We start from the raw sequence: 20,063 nt of genomic DNA, 5'->3' as shown, positions 1-20,063 counted from the left end.
GTCAGACGAGGGGGAAAGATCCTTCAGTGATCTTTTTAAAATGAAAAATAAGTGATGTTGTTTCTTGTTCTAGGTGAATGTGGGGAAAGGAAGCCACCCCAGCGAGGTGAAGGTGTTCGGCCCTGGAGTGGAGAGAACCGGACTGAAGGCCAACGAGCCCACGCACTTCACCGTGGACTGCTCAGGAGCTGGAGACGGTAAGAAACACACACACACACACACACACACACACACACACACACACACACACACACACACACACACACACACACACACACACAGAGCGAGCAATTATTAAGACAGGAAATCCTTTGGACAGTTTTATTTGGTGTGACAGTCGTTTCCATCTGTGTCAGGCCTCATAAAAAAAGAGTCAACGCACACATACCTTCATATTGTCTTTGAATGAAACACACACACACATGCACACACGTGTTGGTATGTCCTGGCAATGATCTCAAAGCAGAAGCATCCTGACAGGAAATTCATCACTCTGACCTTCGAGAGCAGAACAGCACACACAAAAACACACACACACACACACACACACACACACACACACACACACACACACACACACACACACACACAGCCTGTCTATGTCACACTTCACTGAGCTGATTGCTGATGTGTTAACGAGAGATGGCTGCAGAGAGTTTCACGCCGTCAGTGATTGAAGTATCTGACCTGTTTCTGTCGTCTGACACGGTTTCCTGCTTCGTTCCTCTCGTGCCTTGAATTCCTCGGCTGTGATTGACTGCTCTGTTCTGTTGTTTACATTAGAGTTTACGACAGTTCATCATCACAGGAGCAAAGTGTTTGTGACATGAACTCGCAACAGAACGAACAGCAGAACACAAACACTCCAGCACCCCCTTGTGGACGACAGTGTCTTCTAATTCATCAGTCTAGTCTTGAAAACACTGACAACAGTAACTAACATCCTTTTGCCTCAATTCTGATATTCAGTTGAGTTCAAGTGGTGTGTGTGTGTGTCTGTGTGTGTGTGTGTGTGTGTGTGTGTGTGTGTGTGTGTGTGTGTTCATTCAGGTGACGTCAGTGTGGGCATTAAGTGTGAAGCCAATATGGTCGGTGACAAAGAGGCTGACGTGGACTTTGACATCATCCCCAACGCCAACGACACGTTCACTGTCAAATACATTCCTCCTGCGGCTGGAAGACTCACCGTCAAAGTCCTGTTTACTGACAAGGTACACACACACACACACACACACACACACAGACACACAGACACACACTCACTCACAGCTGAAACATTTAATCTGTGGTTAGTGTCTTCATTTTGATGCATTTCGGTGAATTTCTCCACACAGGAAGTTCCACAGAGCCCCTTCAGCATCAAAGTCGAGCCTTCCCACGATGCATCGAAGGTGAAAGCAGAAGGTCCTGGACTGGCTCGCTCAGGTGAGACACACACAAAAAATGTTTGGTTGATGTGTTTTTATTTACTTCCAGCTATACTTAATTATTGGTGTCTGCGTGTATTTTTGAATCTCTCTCTCTACCTGTTCAGGTGTGGAGAGCGGTAAGCCGACTCATTTCACAGTGTTGACTAAAGGAGCTGGTAAAGCACCGCTGGATGTTTCCTTCTCCTCCCCCGTCCAAGACTTCGACATCATCGACAACTACGACTACTCCCAGACTGTCAAATACACACCTGCACAGCAGGTACGCCAGTCACACAGATGAATATCAGGACAGGAGAGAATGTAGCAGCAGTTAAATTACAACAATTAAATGTTGCACCACTTGTGTTACAACCTGCTTTTCAGTAGAATTAAACAGTCAACATAGCCAGTGAGTTTCCTCTTGTTTTTTTATTAAGTGCTTTTGAAATGGAGTAACTTGGAAATTGTTTAAAAAGAAAAAAGGATACTGAACATCGGGGCTGATATTCCGCATTTTTACGATTATCGGTATCTGTGATTTTTCTGTCAGACTGCAGATAAAATAAACTAATTTTAAAATGTGCAACTTGGCCTCTGATGCGACAACCTCTCATGTAATATTACAACACAACATGATTAATATCCTATAAACACTGAATCATCTGAATCTGCAAAGTAACTTGTAATTAGATTTATCAAATACATGTAGTGGAGAGGAAAGTAAAGTACCTCAGAACTGAACTAAAGAGCAGGACTGATGTTACGGTGAGCAGTATCTTAATTAAGAGAGAATTACAAACAATTTAATTAAATGGGTTAACTGATGAAGTTTTGGATCTGCATTTATGTGTTCTGCAGGGCGAGATGACGATTGTGGTGAAGTTTGGAGGAGATCCCATCGCAAAGAGTCCGTTCACGGTCGGAGTCGCCGCCCCGCTGGATCTGAGCAAAGTTAACCTGGACAACCTGGACGGAAGTAAGAAACCTTCCTCTGAATTTATCTGAGGCCTCCCTTGGAATCATTTTCACTTCATTGTTAAATTGATGAATGTCTTCAGGAGTGGAGGTCAATCAGGAGCAGCAGTTCATGGTGGACACCAAGGGAGCAGGAGGTCAAGGTCGCCTGGAGGTGGCAGTGGTGAGTGTCAATGAATGCTGTGTTTATTTATATTTCATCTTGTTATAAGCTTGATTGAAGGATCAGTTCATTTTCAACTTGGTTATTTTTATGTGATACGTTTACAAAGATAAAAACATCACCTGATTTGAGATCAGCATGTGTGTGCTTGTCTGTTTGTAGCTGAGTCCAAGCCAGCGGGCGGTACCTTGTAAAGTGGAGCCTCAGGCCGGTAAAGCTGGCATCAGTCGGGTCCGTTACACCCCCACAGAGGAGGGTGTTCACTCGGTCAACGTGTCCTACGATGGACACCCCGTCCCTGGGAGTCCCTTCCCTGTGGAAGCTCAGCTGCCTCCAGACCCGAGCAAGGTACCATCTGCATCTTAATCTTTAAATTGGTCTTAAACTAAAAATGTGATAAGAATAATAACACCTGCATGGCTCCATTATCGTCTCTCCTCCAGGTGAAGGCGTTCGGTCCTGGCCTGAAAGGAGGTTTGGTTGGAAACCCAGCAGAGTTCACCATCGACACAAAGGGCGCCGGCACCGGAGGTCTGGGGCTGACGGTGGAGGGTCCGACCGAGGCCAAGATCGAGTGTTCGGACAACGGCGACGGGACCTGCTCCGTCTCCTACCTGCCCACCGAGCCCGGAGACTACCTGGTTAACATCCTGTTTGAGGAGGTCCACATCCCGGGCTCGCCGTTTAAAGCCCACGTCCAGATGCCTTTTGACCCCTCTAAGGTGGTGGCGTCCGGCTCGGGCCTGAAAAGAGGCAAGGTGAGAGTCTGAGAAGAAAGAGAGGCGAGCTGAAGCTAAAGATTACTCTCAGGAATGATCTCTTCTTTGACGCCTTGTAAGACTGAGTAAGGAATTATTTAGTATGAAGTCTGATCCGGCTTGTTGTCTGTGCAGGTTGGAGAGACCAGTGTGGTGAATGTGGACTGTTCCCGGGCCGGACCGGGAGAACTCAGCCTGGAGGCTGCACTAGACTCCCCCCCGACCAGTCCGACCGGCTCTAGACCAGGCACTGGTAACACTGGCGCCGCTTTAATTCAAAAATCTTTACACACTATCAACCACAAGTACACAGGTGGTTAAACATGCGCTGTTTCGTCGCACCAGATCTTGATTATCTCAGAGATCATTTGACTGTAAGAAAAAGTCAAACCACTCTGAAACAACAGCTCACATTTTAGATATTCAAACAACAATCTTCAGTTCTTAGATAAAAATGCTGAAGCTGTACCGTCTGTTCCAGGTGCCAAAGCCAAGACAGAGGTGGTGGACAACAAAGACGGGACGTACACGGTGACCTACGTCCCCCTGACCTCTGGCATGTACACTCTGCTGCTGAAGTACGGAGGCAAAACCGTCCCTGGTTTCCCCGCTAAGGTGATGGTGGACCCTGCCGTCGACACCTCCAAGATCAAAGTGTTTGGACCCGGAGTGGAGGGAAAAGGTGCAGTATGGGCCGTCTGAGTCAGTGTGCAGCTCTGTTGGTGTGGAAAATAAAACAACACTGTTTACGAGGTTACCCTCCAACCCTCAAGCAGTGCACGTTGTTACCTTTTGAGCAGACGGGAATACCACAGCCCCCCTTTTCTCTGTTTTCTCTGGTCACATAGCACCAGTTTCAAAGAGTGTCTTTTTCATAGACGGCACACTTTTATGCAAGGGCCCTCTTTCCAGCTGCCGTGCATGATTCCTGTTATGAAACTGTGGTTTCCAAACCCAAGTCGAAGTAACCTAGATGACATCACACAACAAAAAGCAGAGTGTCCCTTTAAACAAATGTTCTTCTCTCCTCCAGCTGTTTTCAGAGAAGCCACCACAGACTTCACGGTGGATGCCAGTCCTCTGACCCGGCGAGGAGGAGACCATGTGAAGGCGGAGGTCAGGAACCCGTCTGGAGCGCTGACAGACTGTCTGGTCAAGGACAACGCCGACGGGACCTACAGTGTGGAGTACACTCCATTCGAGAACGGTAACACACACACACACACACTTAACAAAAAGCTTTACCGAACTCCCTCACTGTGACCTACATCCATCAGCTGCTTGTCGTGTATTTCAGGCGTCCACAGCATCCAGGTTCTGTATGACAACACACCGGTTCCTAAGAGTCCGTTCAAGGTTTCCGTGGCGGAGGGATGTGACCCCAGCAGGGTCGTGGCTACCGGCCCCGGACTCCAGCAAGCCCTGACTGAGAAGCCCAACAACTTCAACATCATCACCAGGTACTGCTGGTGACAAAAGGGCAGAAAGTGTTTTGATGAGTGTAAAATTCATGGGCTGATTTTGGGTGTGTTGTTCCTTTATCAGAGGGGCAGGTATCGGTGGTCTGGGCATCACTGTGGAGGGTCCATCAGAGTCAAAGATGTCCTGCAAGGACAACAAAGATGGCAGCTGCAGCGTGGAGTACGTTCCCTTCACCCCCGGCCTGTACGACGTCAACATCACGTACGGAGGGGAGCACATCCCCGGTGAGATCATCGTTAATTAATCTTCTAATTGGCCGTCGTTTAAAGCGTCTCTGTCCTGAATTCTGTTTATGCTTTTGTTTTTTTGACTAACTCTGAAATTTCCTCCTCTTCTTTCTCTTCCCAGGAAGTCCATTTAAGGTCCCAGTCCAGGACGTGGTGGACTCCAGTAAGGTCAAAGTGTCTGGTCCTGGCGTGGGGTCGGGGGTCAGGGCCAACATCCCACAATCCTTCACGGTGGACTGCAGGAAGGCGGGTGTGGCCCCTCTGGCCGTGGCTGTCACCGGTCCCAAAGGTGTCGCGGAGCCCGTGGAGGTGACGGACAACGGGGACGGGACTCACACAGTGTCCTACACGCCGTCTAAGGAAGGACCGTACTCTGTGGCCATCAAGTATGCAGAGGAGGACGTCCCCCGCAGGTACAGAGCAGCACTGCAGCGTAAAAGCTCAAATATTACGAAGGTTTTTTCATCCACTGGTCAATTTTGAGATTTTGGGCTATTTTGCTTCCATAAAATGTCCAAAATACTCATTTGGATTTAGCCTGATTCATTCACATTTTTTTTCTTAAAACTTTTTTTTGTGGCTGTTCACAATATTTTCTGATTTTAAGAGATTAAAAAGCTTTGACTCAACCAATGTGTCAACCAGCTGAAACAAGAATTTTGAAACTGTATTTATCCAATGTTTTTATCCAACTTCTCAAACAAAAGTAATTGTCTTAATTTGAGTTAATCAGCTGTGGAAGTTTTATGTCTATTGGTTGAACAAATGTACCCTGTTTGTCAGTAGTGTCTCCTTTTAAAGACAAAACCAGATCTGTAATATTTGTGGGAAAGCAAAGTGAATTTTTTGTTGTTTCTCCTTTGAGACGGCGATGATTGACTCAACAGTTCTTTTGTTGTATTGTGGTATAATGATTCTTGCAGTCTGAAGCTTTTTCTCCGTTTTACTTGGATCTTTTTTTTATTTTCAAATTCCAACTACGGTGGGGGAGATTTTATGAGTAAAATATTAAGTCTGTAATGTGCATTTAAAAGCCAAAAACATCTGTTTTAAGTGCGTCTGTGGTCTCTTCAGTCCCTTCAAGTTTCGAGTTCTGCCGACTCACGATGCCAGTAAAGTGCGAGCCAGCGGCCCGGGGCTAACCAGCGGCGTCCCTGCCAGCTTCCCTGTAGAGTTCAACATCGACGCCAAGGACGCCGGCCAGGGCCAACTGAGCGTGCTCATCACTGTAAGTAAAACACACACACCCACACACACATAATGATACACACCAACGAAAATAGACATCACACCTAAACTTTATGTCTCTCTGCTATCTTCCCTCTGCCACTCCAGGACCAGGATGGTAAACCCAAACAGGCCACTATCCATGACAATGGGGACGGTACATACCGGGTGTCTTACATTCCCGACCGCACAGGCCGGTACACCATCGTCATAAAGTACGGCGGTGACGACATCCCTGCCTCACCGTATAGAGTCCGCGCCTCGGCATCCGGAGACGCCAGCAAGTGCACCGTCACCGGTATGTAACGACTAATGAACACATGAAAAACATTTATAGAAGATTTAAACAACGAGGCGGGGGGAAAACAAACATGTCCTCCTCCTCCTCTCAGGTCCAGGTGTGGGTCCCACGGTGGCCATCGGCGAGGAGCTGGGCCTGGTGGTGAACGCTAAGGGTGCTGGGAAGGGGAAGGTGAGCTGCGTGGTGGTTCAGCCCGACGGCAGCGAGGTGGAGGCCGAGGTGCTGGAGAACGAGGACGGCACCTTTGATATCTTCTACACCGCCCCGGCACCCGGGAACTACGTCATCTACGTCCGCTTCGGAGGGGAAAACATCCCACGCAGTCCCTTCAAAGTCATGGTGAGGGAGGGATGCAGAATGGTTTATTACACTCTGATCAGGGATCCAAAATGGGTTCATGTGAGATGAACACGTAGAAAGACATGGAAAGAGACGGAGATGTGACTGAATTTAACTTTATTACAGCTTGACTGTGAGGCAAACATCTCTACAACATCTCCAAAAGTCCAACCAAAACAGTCAAGATTGATAAATTGCACTTTAAAGGGACAGTTCACCCCGAAATGCATATTTTCCTCTCATCTGTAGTGCAGAGTGATTTGAACAGATGAAATCAGTAACTGCAGGTGTGAGTCATCGATTGAGTTTGTTGCCTGTGAACTGTTGACCTCATTCATGTCTTCAGGTGACAGACCAGGATTTACCCACAAGGCCACAGCGTGAATGTCGGCATCGAAACGTGTGTGTGTGGGTGTGTGTGTGAGGTCAGACGTTAACCCTTACTGTCGTGTCTTCAGGCTACTGATGAGGTACCCATGGTGCAAGCGCAGAAGTCTTCACAGCAGCAGGCCGCAGCCCCTGGAGCTGGCTTCCAGCCCTGGGTACCCCCAAATGGACACACACACACACACACACACACACACACACACACACACACACACACACACACACACACACACACACACACAGGTACTAGCATAAATAATATACACAAGCTTACATGCTCTTGTACACACACATTAATTTGAACATGCCACATATGTGATTGGTGAAATTACCCTTTAACATAACAACACACACACACACACACACACCGCTCCTCTCTCTTGCAGATGAATGGCCGCTGGTTAAAAAACTCGACCTCTCTCTCTCTCTCTCTCTCTCCATTCTAAAGTGTCCTCGCTCGACCGCTTTGCCTCCTCCATGTCATCGCTTCTCTTTTTGTCTCGGCCAATGAGATCACAGCAAAAAACATCTAGCAGTGCAACAACATGAATGAAAAAAATGAAAATTAAAAAAAAAACAAAAAAAAAAAACAGGTGTTCCGTGAGACCTGTTGCAGAAGGTGTTGCTATGGTTACGGGTGTGCACTCTTCATCGCTGCGGCTGCATCACCGAATCACCTCATCATCCTTTTTCCTTCCTCCTCCTTCCTGCTCCATCGCACTACACCTCCCAGGATGCCTCTGTGTGGGCGGGGCTGGGATGCAGCGGCGGCAGCAGCATGTTTCTTATGCAGGTCGCCGAGGCCGACAGGAAGTTGTTTTTAGCGCTGAACAGACGCGTTAAACTCTGCCTGTCTCTCTGTGTGTCTTCTCCAGGTGACAACAGACAACTACAAGCCAGTCGGCAGCAGCGTCAACGGAAGCGGCTTCAGACCGTTCGACATGGTGATACCGTTCGCCTTCAGGAAGGGAGAGATCACCGGTGAGGAGCTGATGATTTTAGATTTAGTAAAGCAAATAACAAACGCCACCAGAACATTTTAATTTAGAATAAGAACCAACACATGGAGCCACACAGATACAGACACGAAACAACATCTTTCATCTTCTTATATTGGGTTACAATAAAGAAAATCACTTTGAGTTTTGCTGACAACATATTTTGTCTCGTGTGTTGGGACACAGAAAAACTTTAATTCTCATCATTCTTCCGGTTTCTATCTCTGCACTGACCTCTTATCAGTTTTATGAAGCACTTTGTAATTTAGGTTTGAAAGGTGCCATATAAATAAAATATAAAATGAGTTAGTAATAGAGCGCTGAAGACACCCTTAGAATGAATAAAACTTTAAAACTGTCCATCTGTGAACATTTTTGCCAGTTACATGGAATCAGCAGTGGCGGTTGTTAAACAATGAGGACAAAATCTCCCATGAGCCCACGCTGCCACCCTGCTAGAGGCAAAAATTACTGACCGTGCGTTTAAATCACTTCCGTCTACGTGAGTTTGCAGAACTCAGCAGTGTCTCCGATAAAATAGGGATTGAGTCCAGCATGGAGAGGCTGAGTGAATGTGGTGTGGACTCTGTGGAGGAGAGTCACGGTTTCAGAGACGCTGTAGAAGGACAGAATACCTGCACCGTGATCCAGGTACACTCCAACTCTGGAGGGCTGAGGACCTGAGAAGGACGTTGTGATGTCGTCGTAACAGAACTGAAAACATTTTTGGTCAAAATACATCGCCCACGATTTGTCATTGTGTCCAAATCCACATTCATTCGAGCTTCCTGCTCGGCTGATATTCTTGTATGCGACTGCGACGCCGACTCCTCCTCCTCTCCTCTCCACCTCCCAGTAACAGCGTCCAGTCAGACTCTCTCGGCTCAGGACCTGCTCCCACACAGTGAATCTGTCTGGGTGATCAGAATAAGACTGTTTTTGACTCATGAATGTTGCTTTTCTGTCCCCTTCAGATAATAACAGATGTGTGTATGCGGTGTTTGGATCCAGGGTTAGTTCACGTGCATATTTTAAGAATCCAGCTCTGGTCTTTGGCTCCGGTTGTGGCAGCAGAACATCCACTTCAGTCACTGTCAGTGAGATGTTTGTCCTCATCTCTCTCAGGACGTCCTGTAGTTTGTCTCTGACCTCTGACACAGCAGCCGTCACGTCCTCAAAGTACTTCAGGTGACGGATATTTAGATACAAGTGTGCAGACTCACTGAGTGCTGACAGTGAGGGGTAGTTGTGTAGAAACTGGTTGTGATCCTCTGTGTGTGAGAGCTTCTTCAGCTCAGCGTCTTTCCTCTTCAGCTCAGTGATCTCCTGCTCCAGCTTCTCCTGAAGCTCTTTGACTCGACTCACTTCAGTTTCCTGCTGGGATCTGACCTGCCGCTTCACATCAGAGCGTCTTTTCTCCATGAGACGGATCAGCTCGGCGAAGATCCTCTCACTGTCCTCCACTGCTTCATCAGCAGAGCGATTGATGGCCTCCACCTCCTGTTGAAGCAGCTTCACATCTTCCTCTCTGTCCTGGATTCTCTGCTGGACGTTGTGTCGACTCCCCTCCAGCTCTCGCTGCCTCTCAGTCCTCTCTACTGCAGCTGACACTGTGTCGTGGCCTTTATGTTCTTCGTTAGAGCAGAGATAACAGATACACTGCTGATCAGTACGGCAGAACATCGTCATCACCTCATCATGACGAGGGCAGATGTTCTGCTGGAGCTTCCTGAACGGCTCCACAAACTTGTGTTTCTCAAAAGCAGAAGATTCGTAATGAGGCTTGCAGTGTTTCTCGCAGTAAGAGACCAGACAGGATTCGATGGCTCTCAGTTTCCTCCCAGTGCAGAAATCACAGGCCACATCTTCAGGTGCAGCATTGCTGTGATCAGCAGGAGCAGCTTTGAGTCCGATCTTCTTCAGCTCCTCCGCTAAAACCGCCAACACGGTGCTTCTCAGCAGGACAGGCCTTGTTGTGAAAGTCTGCCCACACTGAGGGCAGCTGTGGGTTTTCTTCTCATCCTCCTCATCCCAGAAGCTGTGAATACAGTTCATGCAGTAGCTGTGTCCGCAGGCAGTCGTCACCGGATCCCTCAGCAGATCCAGACAGAGCGAACAAGAGAACGTTTTCAGGTCCAGCCGAAATCCTTTGTGAGACATTTTACCGCTCGGTGGCAACACCTCTCTTGAGTTTCACTTTCTTCGAGCCTAAACTAGTTTGAGCTCTGATCTAAGCAGCATGTGTGTCTGCAGGGAATGCAGCCTGCACTTTGACACATGCTGGTTACACCCAACGTCAACTGTAGATCTGAAGGGGAGGGAACAAAGAACTATGTGTGCACAAGAGAGAGGAGCTCGCTGTGTGTGAGAGCAGGAAGACAGAGGAGGGGAGGAGTTATGAAGCTTGGAATCGCTCCAGGAAGAGGAACAGCTCTGTGAATCTAAACTTTCTGTGCTCATTTACAACAAATTCTCAGTTCAAACTAGCTCTGTAACTCTGTAGAATGTAAGAACTAAAGTCAAAATGTAGGTCACAGGTCAAAAAAGTGCCATCTTAATATTTTTAAAATAAGTAGTAGAGAGTCTTTGTCTGTCTTTGCATTCAAAGCACGCGCTAAACAAAACATGAATCAATCTAATAATACATGAATAAATAACAGAAAAGTCAAATGGAAGTGTACGAACACAACGAACGTCTGTCTCCGTCTCTCTGACTCTCTCTCAGGTGAGGTGCTGATGCCTTCAGGTAAATCAGCCCAGCCGCTGATCACAGACAACCTGGACGGGACGGTCACAGTGCAGTACTCTCCTACTGAGGCCGGCCTGCACGAGATGCACATCAAGTACAACGGCACACACATCCCAGGTCAGCACACGACACACACACACTGACTTGTGAACTGAATTAGGTGAAAGGGGGGCACCTGGTGTCCAGAACCAGAACTGCAGCCTCTGAACTTTTAAAAAAACTCCACCTGTTGTTTTAATGTCTCTGTTGTACTGATATTGCGTGTGTGTGCTTGTGTGTTGCAGAGTCTCCTCTTCAGTTCTATGTGAACCACGCCAGTAGTCCCAGTGTCACAGCCTACGGTCCTGGTCTGAGCTACGGCGTCGCCAACAAGATGGCCTCGTTCACAGTCTTCACAGATGACGCCTCTGAAGGTACGTCAGCTGCAGGAGGAGGAGCAGAGCTGGTGGTCTGAGGCGATATTTTAGGAAATGAGTGAAAACGTCCTGATTCAAATGCATCCTGTCCGTCTGTTTGTTGTCCATCCAGGGGGTCTGGACTTGGCCATCGAGGGTCCATCCAAAGCAGAGATCAGCTGCGTGGACAACAAGGACGGGACCTGCAGCGTCACCTACCTGCCGACGCTGCCCGGAGATTACAACATTCTGGTCAAATACAACAGCGATCACATCGCCGGCAGCCCGTTCATGGCCAAGATCACCGGTGAGACACTCAGACAAACATTATTGATGATTAATAAACCCAAAAAAATGTGGATCACTGCAATTTATATCAGTCTGTCAAACAAAAAAGTACAATTATATAAAATATCATAAAACAGTAGAAAACAATAGTTCAAATATTTTATTGACCAAACAGGTTCAGGCTTCAACCTATTATGCCTGAAAGATCTGGACAAATAAACAGCAACCAAAAAGTTACAACATCTCTGTGAACGACTTAGATAAATGCTGTAGCAGCTGGTTTTGGATTATTTCACCCCTTGCATATTTTTCTGAAATATCCTTAAGAATTAAAGTTGTAAGGGGAGGAACAACCTGAGGCTTCGGTCCACGCAGCAATGGCCACATATTTAATGAGTTGATCACAGGAGACGCATCAGGATCTGTCAAACTCAGCAGGCGAAGCCGAGTGATTTTCTCCAGTTAGTTCTGATTCTCTCCATTTTGGACTTTTTTGATCAGTGTGATAAATATCAGCACATGCAGCTGAAGTCAGATATTGATCAAAAGGTAGATTTCACAGACTTAATGTGTCTGTGATGTGCTGTCTTACTTTTTGTGTGTTGTTTTTTTTTTTTTTGTGTCTCTCAGAGGACAACCAGCGACGCTCTCAGGTCAAACTGGGCTCTGCAGCAGATTTCTCTCTGGACATCAACGAGACGGATCTGAGCCTGCTGACCGCCAGCATCCAGGCGCCATCGGGCCGTGACGAGCCCTGCCTGCTGAAGAGGATGGCCAACAACCACATCGGTAACACACACACACACACGAATAAATACACGCCCTGTCACTCTTTTCATCCTTGCTTTCCCTCGTCTCTTCAGGCAACTATTAGTATCTCTACCTATCTATCTCACCACCTCCCTCTTCCTCCTCCCAGGTATCTCCTTCATCCCGCGGGAGGTGGGCGAACACAAGGTCAGCATCCTGAAGAACGGCCGTCACATCCCCAACAGTCCCATCACCATCATGGTCGTCCAGTCTGAGATCGGAGACGCCAGCCTGGTCAAAGTCCACGGCGACGGCCTCGTCCAGGGAACCACCTTCAACAACTCCAGCTTCGTGGTCGACACGCGGGAGGCCGGTCAGTGTGCAGATCTTCACTCTCAACAGCTGTGATTAATTATTTAAAGTTATTTTTATAACTATTCTGTGACTTTGGTAAAAGCTTCTCCCATCAACCTGATGTTTACTCGTGTACCAAACTTTTCCCAGACTTTCCAAGTTGTTGTTCGACTGGAAACCTTCATGTGAATGTCCACTAAAGTCTGAACTATAGTATTTCCGATAATAATATGAACTGTGTATCTATGCGTGTGTAGGTTATGGCGGTCTGGCTCTGGCTATCGAAGGTCCCAGTAAGGTGGACATCCAGACAGAAGACATTGAGGACGGGACGTGTAGAGTCATCTACTGTCCCACTGAACCAGGAAACTACATCGTCTCAATCCGCTTCGCTGAGGAACACGTCCCAGGTTAAAAACAAAACAACATTTATTCCACCGTTTGTGGAAAAGTATTATAAACATGATTTTTTCTAAAACTAAACTTTCGTAACTAAAAGTGTCTGCATATTCATACATACAGTCATTTAATGAGGGAGGAGTGTGTGTTTGTGTGTTTTCAGACAAATAATTTCAGGTGTGTGTGTCAACAGGAAGTCCGTTCACAGTGCGGGTGACTGGAGAGGGTCGAATCCGAGAGAGCATCACCCGACGACAGAGGGCGGCGTCTGTCGCCAGTGTTGGGAGTGTGTGTGACCTCAGTCTGAAGATACCAGGTACGCACACACACACACACACACACACACACACACGGTTTCTTACCATGCTAATCTGAAGGCTCGTCTGATTGGCTGTCTGCAGTGATAGCAGTGTTTGTAGGTAGATAAAAAACGTCTTTAGGTAAAAGTGAGTCGGTCCTGAAGATGTGACGCCTCAGTGGCTTCAATCAGCAGACGACGTTTGGACCCTGATCGTCCTGCGCTGTCAGAGCTCCTCCTGCTTTTCTAACACACTTTCCTGTCTGAAATTCTGACATTTCTGTATTTTCTGACTGTTGTTTCTTGCTTCTGCTCTGTACTGACTACAGTCTGTGTGATCTTTGACTTTTTTCCTTACTTAATCTCTTCTTTCCTGTCTCTCTCCCTCTTTTTCCGCCCCTCCCTTTGTCGCACCCTGACTTCTTCTTCTCGGCTCATTTATTTTCAATCTTTCTTTTTTTTGTCTGTATTCATGTTTCGTTCTTTTTTCCTAGTTCTCTTTCTCTTCCTCTCTCTCTTTTATTCTTCAGCTTCTCTTTATTTTCTCTTCATCTGCCTTTTGTCCCTGTCTCCATTCATTCCTCTCCTCCTCCTCCTCCTCCTCCTCCTCCTCCTCCTCCTCCTCCTCCTCCTCTTCTTCTTCCCACTTCCCCTCCTTGTATCCTCCTCCCCTTTCTCCTCTCCCCACTTCCTCCTCCAGTGACCTGGTTCCTACTGATCTTGTCTCGGCAGCTCCTCTCTCACACCTCCTCTCGCTCCTACTGCTCCATCTGGTGGTCTGGTAGATCCAGAGGTCGAGGGTCTTGTTCCTCTTCCATTGCCCAGGATCAGAGCACCTCCCCTGGGCACGTCCGACTCATCTCCGGCCTCTCTGGCCTGGTGCTTACGGGAGGGTCGAGGGCAGCGAGGGGTGTTTGGGTCGTTGATGCCCGCTGCTCGGTCGGCGGTGCCAGGGTGGAGGGTGCGTGTTAGAGTCCTACAGAAAAAGAAGTGGTGGGGTTAGCAAAGTTTATTAGGTTGCAGCTGTGTGTGTGTCTGACCTAAAAAAGAAACATCGATTTTAATACACAGTACAGTTCTGCAAAAATTGAAACCATTCTAGTAGTTGCAGCTTTTTTAAAGACTGGAATCTTGCGCCAATATCCCACCTCACCATTTCTGTGAGAGTCGGGGGGACAGTTATGTTCCGCTTCTGATCCACCGAAGTCAACAAATACACAAATAAGAAATAAAACTGTCTTTTGCAGCGATCGACATGCAGGACGTCACGGCTGAGGTCACCTCCCCCTCTGGATCCAAGCAGCCTGCCGAGCTGGTCCCTGCAGGTAAAGACACCTACTGCGTGCGCTTCGTGCCCACAGAGATGGGCGTGCACAGCGTGAGTGTGAGGTACAGGGGCGTGCACGTGCCGGGCAGCCCCTTCCAGTTCACGGTGGGCCCACTGGGAGAGGGCGGGGCCGCCAAGGTGAGAGCAGGAGGTCCAGGACTGGAGGGAGCACAGGCGGGAGAGCCAGGTACACAAACACACACATTACAGAGACTTTACACCAAGTTCTTAACCTTCATGTCAGAGCTACAAGGATAAATCATGAAGTAGCTGATGATTTGTAACACATAGTTCTGTTATAAATGATGTAACATCCTGTGGATTTAGAGTTAAACCTTCTCTCTTCAAACAGCTGAGTTCAGTATCTGGACGAGGGAGGCCGGCGCCGGCGGTCTGGCCATCGCCGTGGAAGGACCCAGCAGGGCCGAGATCTCCTTCGATGACCGCAAAGACGGATCCTGCGGCGTCTCGTACATCGCTCAGGAGCCCGGTAGAGACAACACACACACACACACACACACACACACACACACACACACACACACACAGAGATTACGATCACTGATGCGTCTCTTCGACTCTGAGTTACATCCTCGCCTCCTCGTCTGCAGGTGATTACGAGATTTCGGTGAAGTTCAACGACCAGCACATCCCTGACAGCCCCTACCTTGTTCCTGTTGTTGCTCCAGCGAACGACGCTCGACGCCTCTCTGTTACCGGCCTTCAGGTGAGGCATGAGGAGACACCTCCACACCCAGCCCGCCCTGCCTTGCTCAAGGGCTCTGGGGCACAGTTGCATAAAAAGTGGACAGACTTTCACTGTTGTGCAGAACAGATGAGCTGTGCGTGACGGTTCGACTGGTTTGGGTTTCTGTTCGAACACGGATCACTGTCCATTTAGATTCTTTACATTTATTAAGATTGCGGACAAGTTTCTAACTGCTGCTGCTTCAAAATGAACTGGACTGAACCTTAAAACTAGCAACATACCATTCTGTTGGTAATGTTTTCAAACTCAGCATCAAACTTCATTGAGTGTTGAGTGAATTAATGATGATCAACACTCTTTTTCAACTCCTACAAGAAGGCGATACTCTTGAAAACACTTAGATTTTTCAAGAATTTGAACGTCTGGCTCAATACTGACGAGGGCTGCAAGTTGAAGCTCATTTATGCTCCATGTTAGATACACAAACAGACACAGACGGAGCCTTTCTGTTTGTACTAAATATTACATTTCTACACATTTTCTGAAAGTTCACGGATACAGACAAGCAAAGCTGTACCTCCTGTTGTGGTGAGGAGCAGAGTAGCCGAGAGTTCAAGTGAAACACGACCACGGGACAGGAGGAAGAAGTTTCAATAAGTGGCTTTCTCAAATTCTCACGTTTAAGAAGCTGGAAAGAAGTGATGTTTTACATTTTTGCTTGATAACTAATAACTTAAGAATGAGTCAGTTCTAAAAAAACAAACACATTTCTGGCAGCTAATTGAAGCTCTTATAAAAGTCTTTAATAGCTCATATCAGTCGAACCGTTGCAGTTTTCAGATACAGCTTACAGAACAGGTTACAGTTTTAATTATTTTTAATTTTCTTTATGCAACTGGCCTCTCATGGATGTGACCACAGCCAGGCAAACACACAGTTTCTGAGTGAAGTTGACTCTTTGGCCTGAGAGAAGTGAAAAAGGAAACATCATGGAGAGTCGAAACTGGAAATCATTCAGTCATCACTTTTGGACAAATTCTTAAGGATGAACTGATATTTTTTAGCATCTTTGAATTGATTATTGTCATGTTCTGAAATGCTGTTTTACTCAACCAAATCAGAAACACCTTTCAATTAACAGTCACGTAGAAGAGAGAATTATTAAAGTTGTCAAAGATTAATTGACTAATTGTTTGTTGTGTTTCCATTTTGGACTCCACAATGTTTCTGTTGGATAAATCATCAGCTTCACAAACCAAATTAAAAAAAAACAACGATCTAACTTCATCGTACAGTCTGATGTCCGTCAGTCAAACGCAGCTGTTGGGACTGTTTTGCCTGGCTCTGGTCATCCCTCTTCTGTCTGGTGTGGAACTGCCGGTGTTTCTCTTGTGTTTCATTTAAAGGCTTTTAACAGCAACATCATCTTCATCATCTTCATCATCGCCACCAGCATCGTCAGCTCCCTGGTTGCCTAGTTACAGCAGACGGAGTCGGGCCACAGCAGAGCTCGCGCTGTCCTCTTAGAGACTTTTAGAGACTTTAGTTTGTTTCTCGTCTGTAGCTGTAGACGAACTTCTGCTCTGTTACAGTACAGTCCGTGGTTATAATCATGTTTTAGAGTTGGACGATATGAAAAGGAAACATCTCTGTCATCAGCGTGACAAAGTGTCCTGATCCGACCCAAAAGATTTTCTAACCAGCTGTTGTAAACAAACATTTTCCTAAATTAATTTTCATTTATTTTATCGTAATATGTCATTACCGTTATTTAAAATGCCATAATGCTGGGATTAAATGTAGGTATGAGGCAACAATCCTCAATCAGATCCCATGGAGGATTTGTCTCTCTATATACTGTGTCTCAGACATATCGGTATTTGTTACAAGCCAAATTAATAAAAGCAACAAGACATCAGTATTTATGTCAACATTTAGAAACAGTGTCCTCATTATGTAGTTAATCCACCAGAGGGCACTAACACACAATCTTCCTCACCAAAACTGTTGATGGAAATTTAATAGCTGGTGAAATTATTATTAGATTTTTATTTATTTGGTCTAAAATCTTGTTAGCCATGTTGGATTTATTGATTACTCCCTTAAAGACTGTACTGTAACACTGTACGTCTGTTGTTCAGTGTCGATGTGTCTGACTGCTTTTTAACACTGTGGTCGTCGGCCTCTGTCTGCTGCAGCTGCACCAACAGGAGCTCAGGTAAGAGTTAGATGACAGTTGATTAAAAACATGGAGACAAATGGTGGAAATAGAATAGAAAAAAATAGACTAGAGTAGAAACTGTGAACGGGAACACGGAATTTAGTTTCTAGCACCTTCACTCTACTACTTGAAGTGTGTTTGTGTGTCTGAGTTTTCCCTCCTCGTTGTCCGTCTCTGTTCTCTGCATAAAACGTGTGTGTCCGACCTCGTTAGGAGTCTGGTCTGAAGGTGAATCACCCAGCATCCTTTGCGGTGCGCCTGAACGGAGCGCAGGGCAAGATGGCTGCCAAAGTCCACAGCCCGTCTGGAGCTCTGGAGGAGTGTGTCGTCACTGAGCTGGAGAAAGGTCTGTGTGTGTTTTCAAGGCAGCACATTGCAGCTGACAGACAAGAAGCGACAAAAATCTGCAAAATTGTCTGTGAAAGAGAAAAATCTTTGTTGTTTTTTTTGTCAAACTCTTCTGTCCTGTCCTCTCCAGACAAGTACGCCGTCCGGTTCATCCCGAGGGAGAACGGTATCCACTACATCGACGTCAAGTTCAACGGCTCTCACATCCCTGGAAGTCCTTTCCAGGTCCGAGTCGGGGAACCAGGACAGACCGGAGAGCCTGGCCTGGTGTCGGCGTACGGAGCTGGACTGGAGAGAGGCACAACAGGTGGGTCACCTGTCCGTCTCTTCACCTGTCTCAATACCTCTTTACTGCTGCTTGTTTAAACAAAACAAATTGAGCATTTAATTCTATTAAAGGTCTACTTATACATTCTAAGTGAATTCAAGAAAGGACCACAGCTTGAAGTGCTGTTGTCTTGCAGGTACCCAGTCAGAGTTCATCATCAACAACACTAAGGCGGGCCCCGGGTCCTTGGCCGTGACCATCGAGGGTCCGTCCAAGGTAAAGATGGACTGCCAGGAGGTTCCAGAGGGCTACAAGGTGCAGTACACTCCCATGGCACCCGGAAACTACGTGATCAGCATCAAATACGGAGGACCGAACCACATCAGTGGCAGTCCCTTCAAGGCCAAAGTCACAGGTACACAAACAAGTCAGGTGTTAGTAAAGCATCCATGGCTCTGGTTTGTTGTTTGGTGTTTATATTTCTACTGGCTCCAGCGCGGTTTTAAAGCAGAACAAATCTAAAACATCAGTTTTAACAACAGTGACTTAAAAAGTGACTTTAAAATAATCACGTCATCTTCTAACATAAGTCCGGATTCCATAAATCCATGTAGGTTCAGTTTGGCTTGTTAAATCTTTAATTCTGGAAAAATAAGGCACATCGTTTCCTCTCCTGCTCTGTGGAGCATTTTAAAGATTTATTACCTTCTACAGTAAGCTCTAAAAAGTTTTGTCCGTCTCTCTCAGGTCCTCGTCTGGTGAATGTGACCAACGCCAGCGAAATGTCGACCCTGACTGTGGATCCGGCATTAAGAGCGTCCAGCAGCAGCTTCACGCAGAGCGCCATGCCCAGGTCGGCTGACTCCGACGCCAGCAAGGTGGTGAGCCGCGGCACCGGGCTCAGCAAGGCCTTCGTGGGCCAGAAGAGCAGCTTCACTGTCGACTGCAGCAAAGCCGGTAAGGACACGATGATGCTGTACGAGCTCAAAACGTGCTTTTTGACCAGCCATGTTCACCTGTTCTTCAATCAGATAAATGTGGCTCCACCTCCATCAGATAGATACATTTTATTTTCATAATATTAGATTATTTTATTCACTCAGAGTTCTTGTACAGCTTAGATTACATTTGAGAGCTTTGACTTCTTTTGTTGCATAAAATAAAAAGCTTTATTGAAAAGGTATTTCTCGAAAAAAGGTGTTTATTCTGAAACTGATTCAATTTCTGTACAAAATAATTACTTTTTCAGTCAGCATTCTGTACTTGACAATAGAGCTGTAAGGATTAATACATTAGTTGTATATTAAGCAAACCTTAGCAAACTATTTTGATAATTTCCCAATAATCGGCTTGAGTAACTATTCAAGGAAAGAAGGAAAAATTCAGATTTCTGCTGTAAATATACGACTATTTTAAGGTTGTTTTTTTTTCCTCCTATGTGTCAATAAACTGAATATTTTGTTGTGGACAAAACGAGACATTTAAGCGACGTCATCTCAGGCTTTGGGAAACACTGATCGACATTTTACTGAGCAAACAACTAGCCAGTTAATTAAAAAAATTATCAGATTAATTGACAAAATAATTAATAGTTGCAGCCTATAGTTGAGTTTTCAGTTCTCCATCCTAAAGTTGTTATTTAGTAACATTATGACGGCTGAAAAAACTATGAAAATGAAATATATCCTTTA

At 46.4% G+C, this 20,063-nt stretch overlaps 2 protein-coding genes across 3 annotated transcripts in view; one reads left to right on the top strand and one right to left on the bottom strand.

The window, feature by feature from the left end:
• The window catches only part of LOC119020389 (filamin-B), a 64,314-nt gene that overhangs the window by 42,198 nt on the left and 2,053 nt on the right, over nt 1-20,063 (top strand). The window contains exons 16-48 of one of the 2 annotated variants that reach the window (XM_037099643.1): nt 74-197; nt 1,051-1,211; nt 1,335-1,425; nt 1,535-1,689; nt 2,268-2,385; nt 2,468-2,547; nt 2,710-2,895; nt 2,991-3,305; nt 3,441-3,558; nt 3,787-3,987; nt 4,339-4,512; nt 4,603-4,765; nt 4,851-5,011; nt 5,136-5,427; nt 6,089-6,242; nt 6,350-6,539; nt 6,634-6,881; nt 7,340-7,423; nt 8,144-8,249; nt 10,992-11,132; nt 11,300-11,428; nt 11,544-11,717; nt 12,329-12,487; nt 12,618-12,821; nt 13,060-13,212; nt 13,395-13,517; nt 14,747-15,013; nt 15,179-15,316; nt 15,438-15,553; nt 17,970-18,102; nt 18,235-18,411; nt 18,569-18,787; nt 19,120-19,329. In XM_037099643.1, the coding sequence (XP_036955538.1) occupies nt 74-197; nt 1,051-1,211; nt 1,335-1,425; nt 1,535-1,689; nt 2,268-2,385; nt 2,468-2,547; nt 2,710-2,895; nt 2,991-3,305; nt 3,441-3,558; nt 3,787-3,987; nt 4,339-4,512; nt 4,603-4,765; nt 4,851-5,011; nt 5,136-5,427; nt 6,089-6,242; nt 6,350-6,539; nt 6,634-6,881; nt 7,340-7,423; nt 8,144-8,249; nt 10,992-11,132; nt 11,300-11,428; nt 11,544-11,717; nt 12,329-12,487; nt 12,618-12,821; nt 13,060-13,212; nt 13,395-13,517; nt 14,747-15,013; nt 15,179-15,316; nt 15,438-15,553; nt 17,970-18,102; nt 18,235-18,411; nt 18,569-18,787; nt 19,120-19,329 (5,464 nt within the window). The remainder of the gene's footprint in view (nt 1-73; nt 198-1,050; nt 1,212-1,334; nt 1,426-1,534; nt 1,690-2,267; nt 2,386-2,467; nt 2,548-2,709; nt 2,896-2,990; nt 3,306-3,440; nt 3,559-3,786; nt 3,988-4,338; nt 4,513-4,602; nt 4,766-4,850; nt 5,012-5,135; nt 5,428-6,088; nt 6,243-6,349; nt 6,540-6,633; nt 6,882-7,339; nt 7,424-8,143; nt 8,250-10,991; nt 11,133-11,299; nt 11,429-11,543; nt 11,718-12,328; nt 12,488-12,617; nt 12,822-13,059; nt 13,213-13,394; nt 13,518-14,746; nt 15,014-15,178; nt 15,317-15,437; nt 15,554-17,969; nt 18,103-18,234; nt 18,412-18,568; nt 18,788-19,119; nt 19,330-20,063) is intronic. The other variant, XM_037099644.1, reaches the window with a different exon arrangement.
• Nucleotides 8,263-10,981, bottom strand: LOC119020396 (tripartite motif-containing protein 16-like). The gene has a single exon (XM_037099668.1). The coding sequence runs from the start codon at nt 10,424-10,426 to the stop codon at nt 8,765-8,767; it is 1,662 nt and encodes a 553-aa protein (XP_036955563.1). The 5' UTR covers nt 10,427-10,981; the 3' UTR covers nt 8,263-8,764.

The sequence above is a fragment of the Acanthopagrus latus genome, chromosome 6, assembly GCF_904848185.1.
Source record: "Acanthopagrus latus isolate v.2019 chromosome 6, fAcaLat1.1, whole genome shotgun sequence".
Classification (NCBI taxonomy): Eukaryota; Metazoa; Chordata; class Actinopteri; order Spariformes; family Sparidae; genus Acanthopagrus; species Acanthopagrus latus.
This window is presented reverse-complemented; position numbering and strand designations above follow the sequence as displayed.

What these genes read in the sequence shown, in the direction of transcription:
- LOC119020396 (XM_037099668.1), bottom strand. Translation starts at nt 10,426, where the DNA reads ATGTCTCACAAAGGATTTCGGCTGGACCTGAAAACGTTCTCTTGTTCG.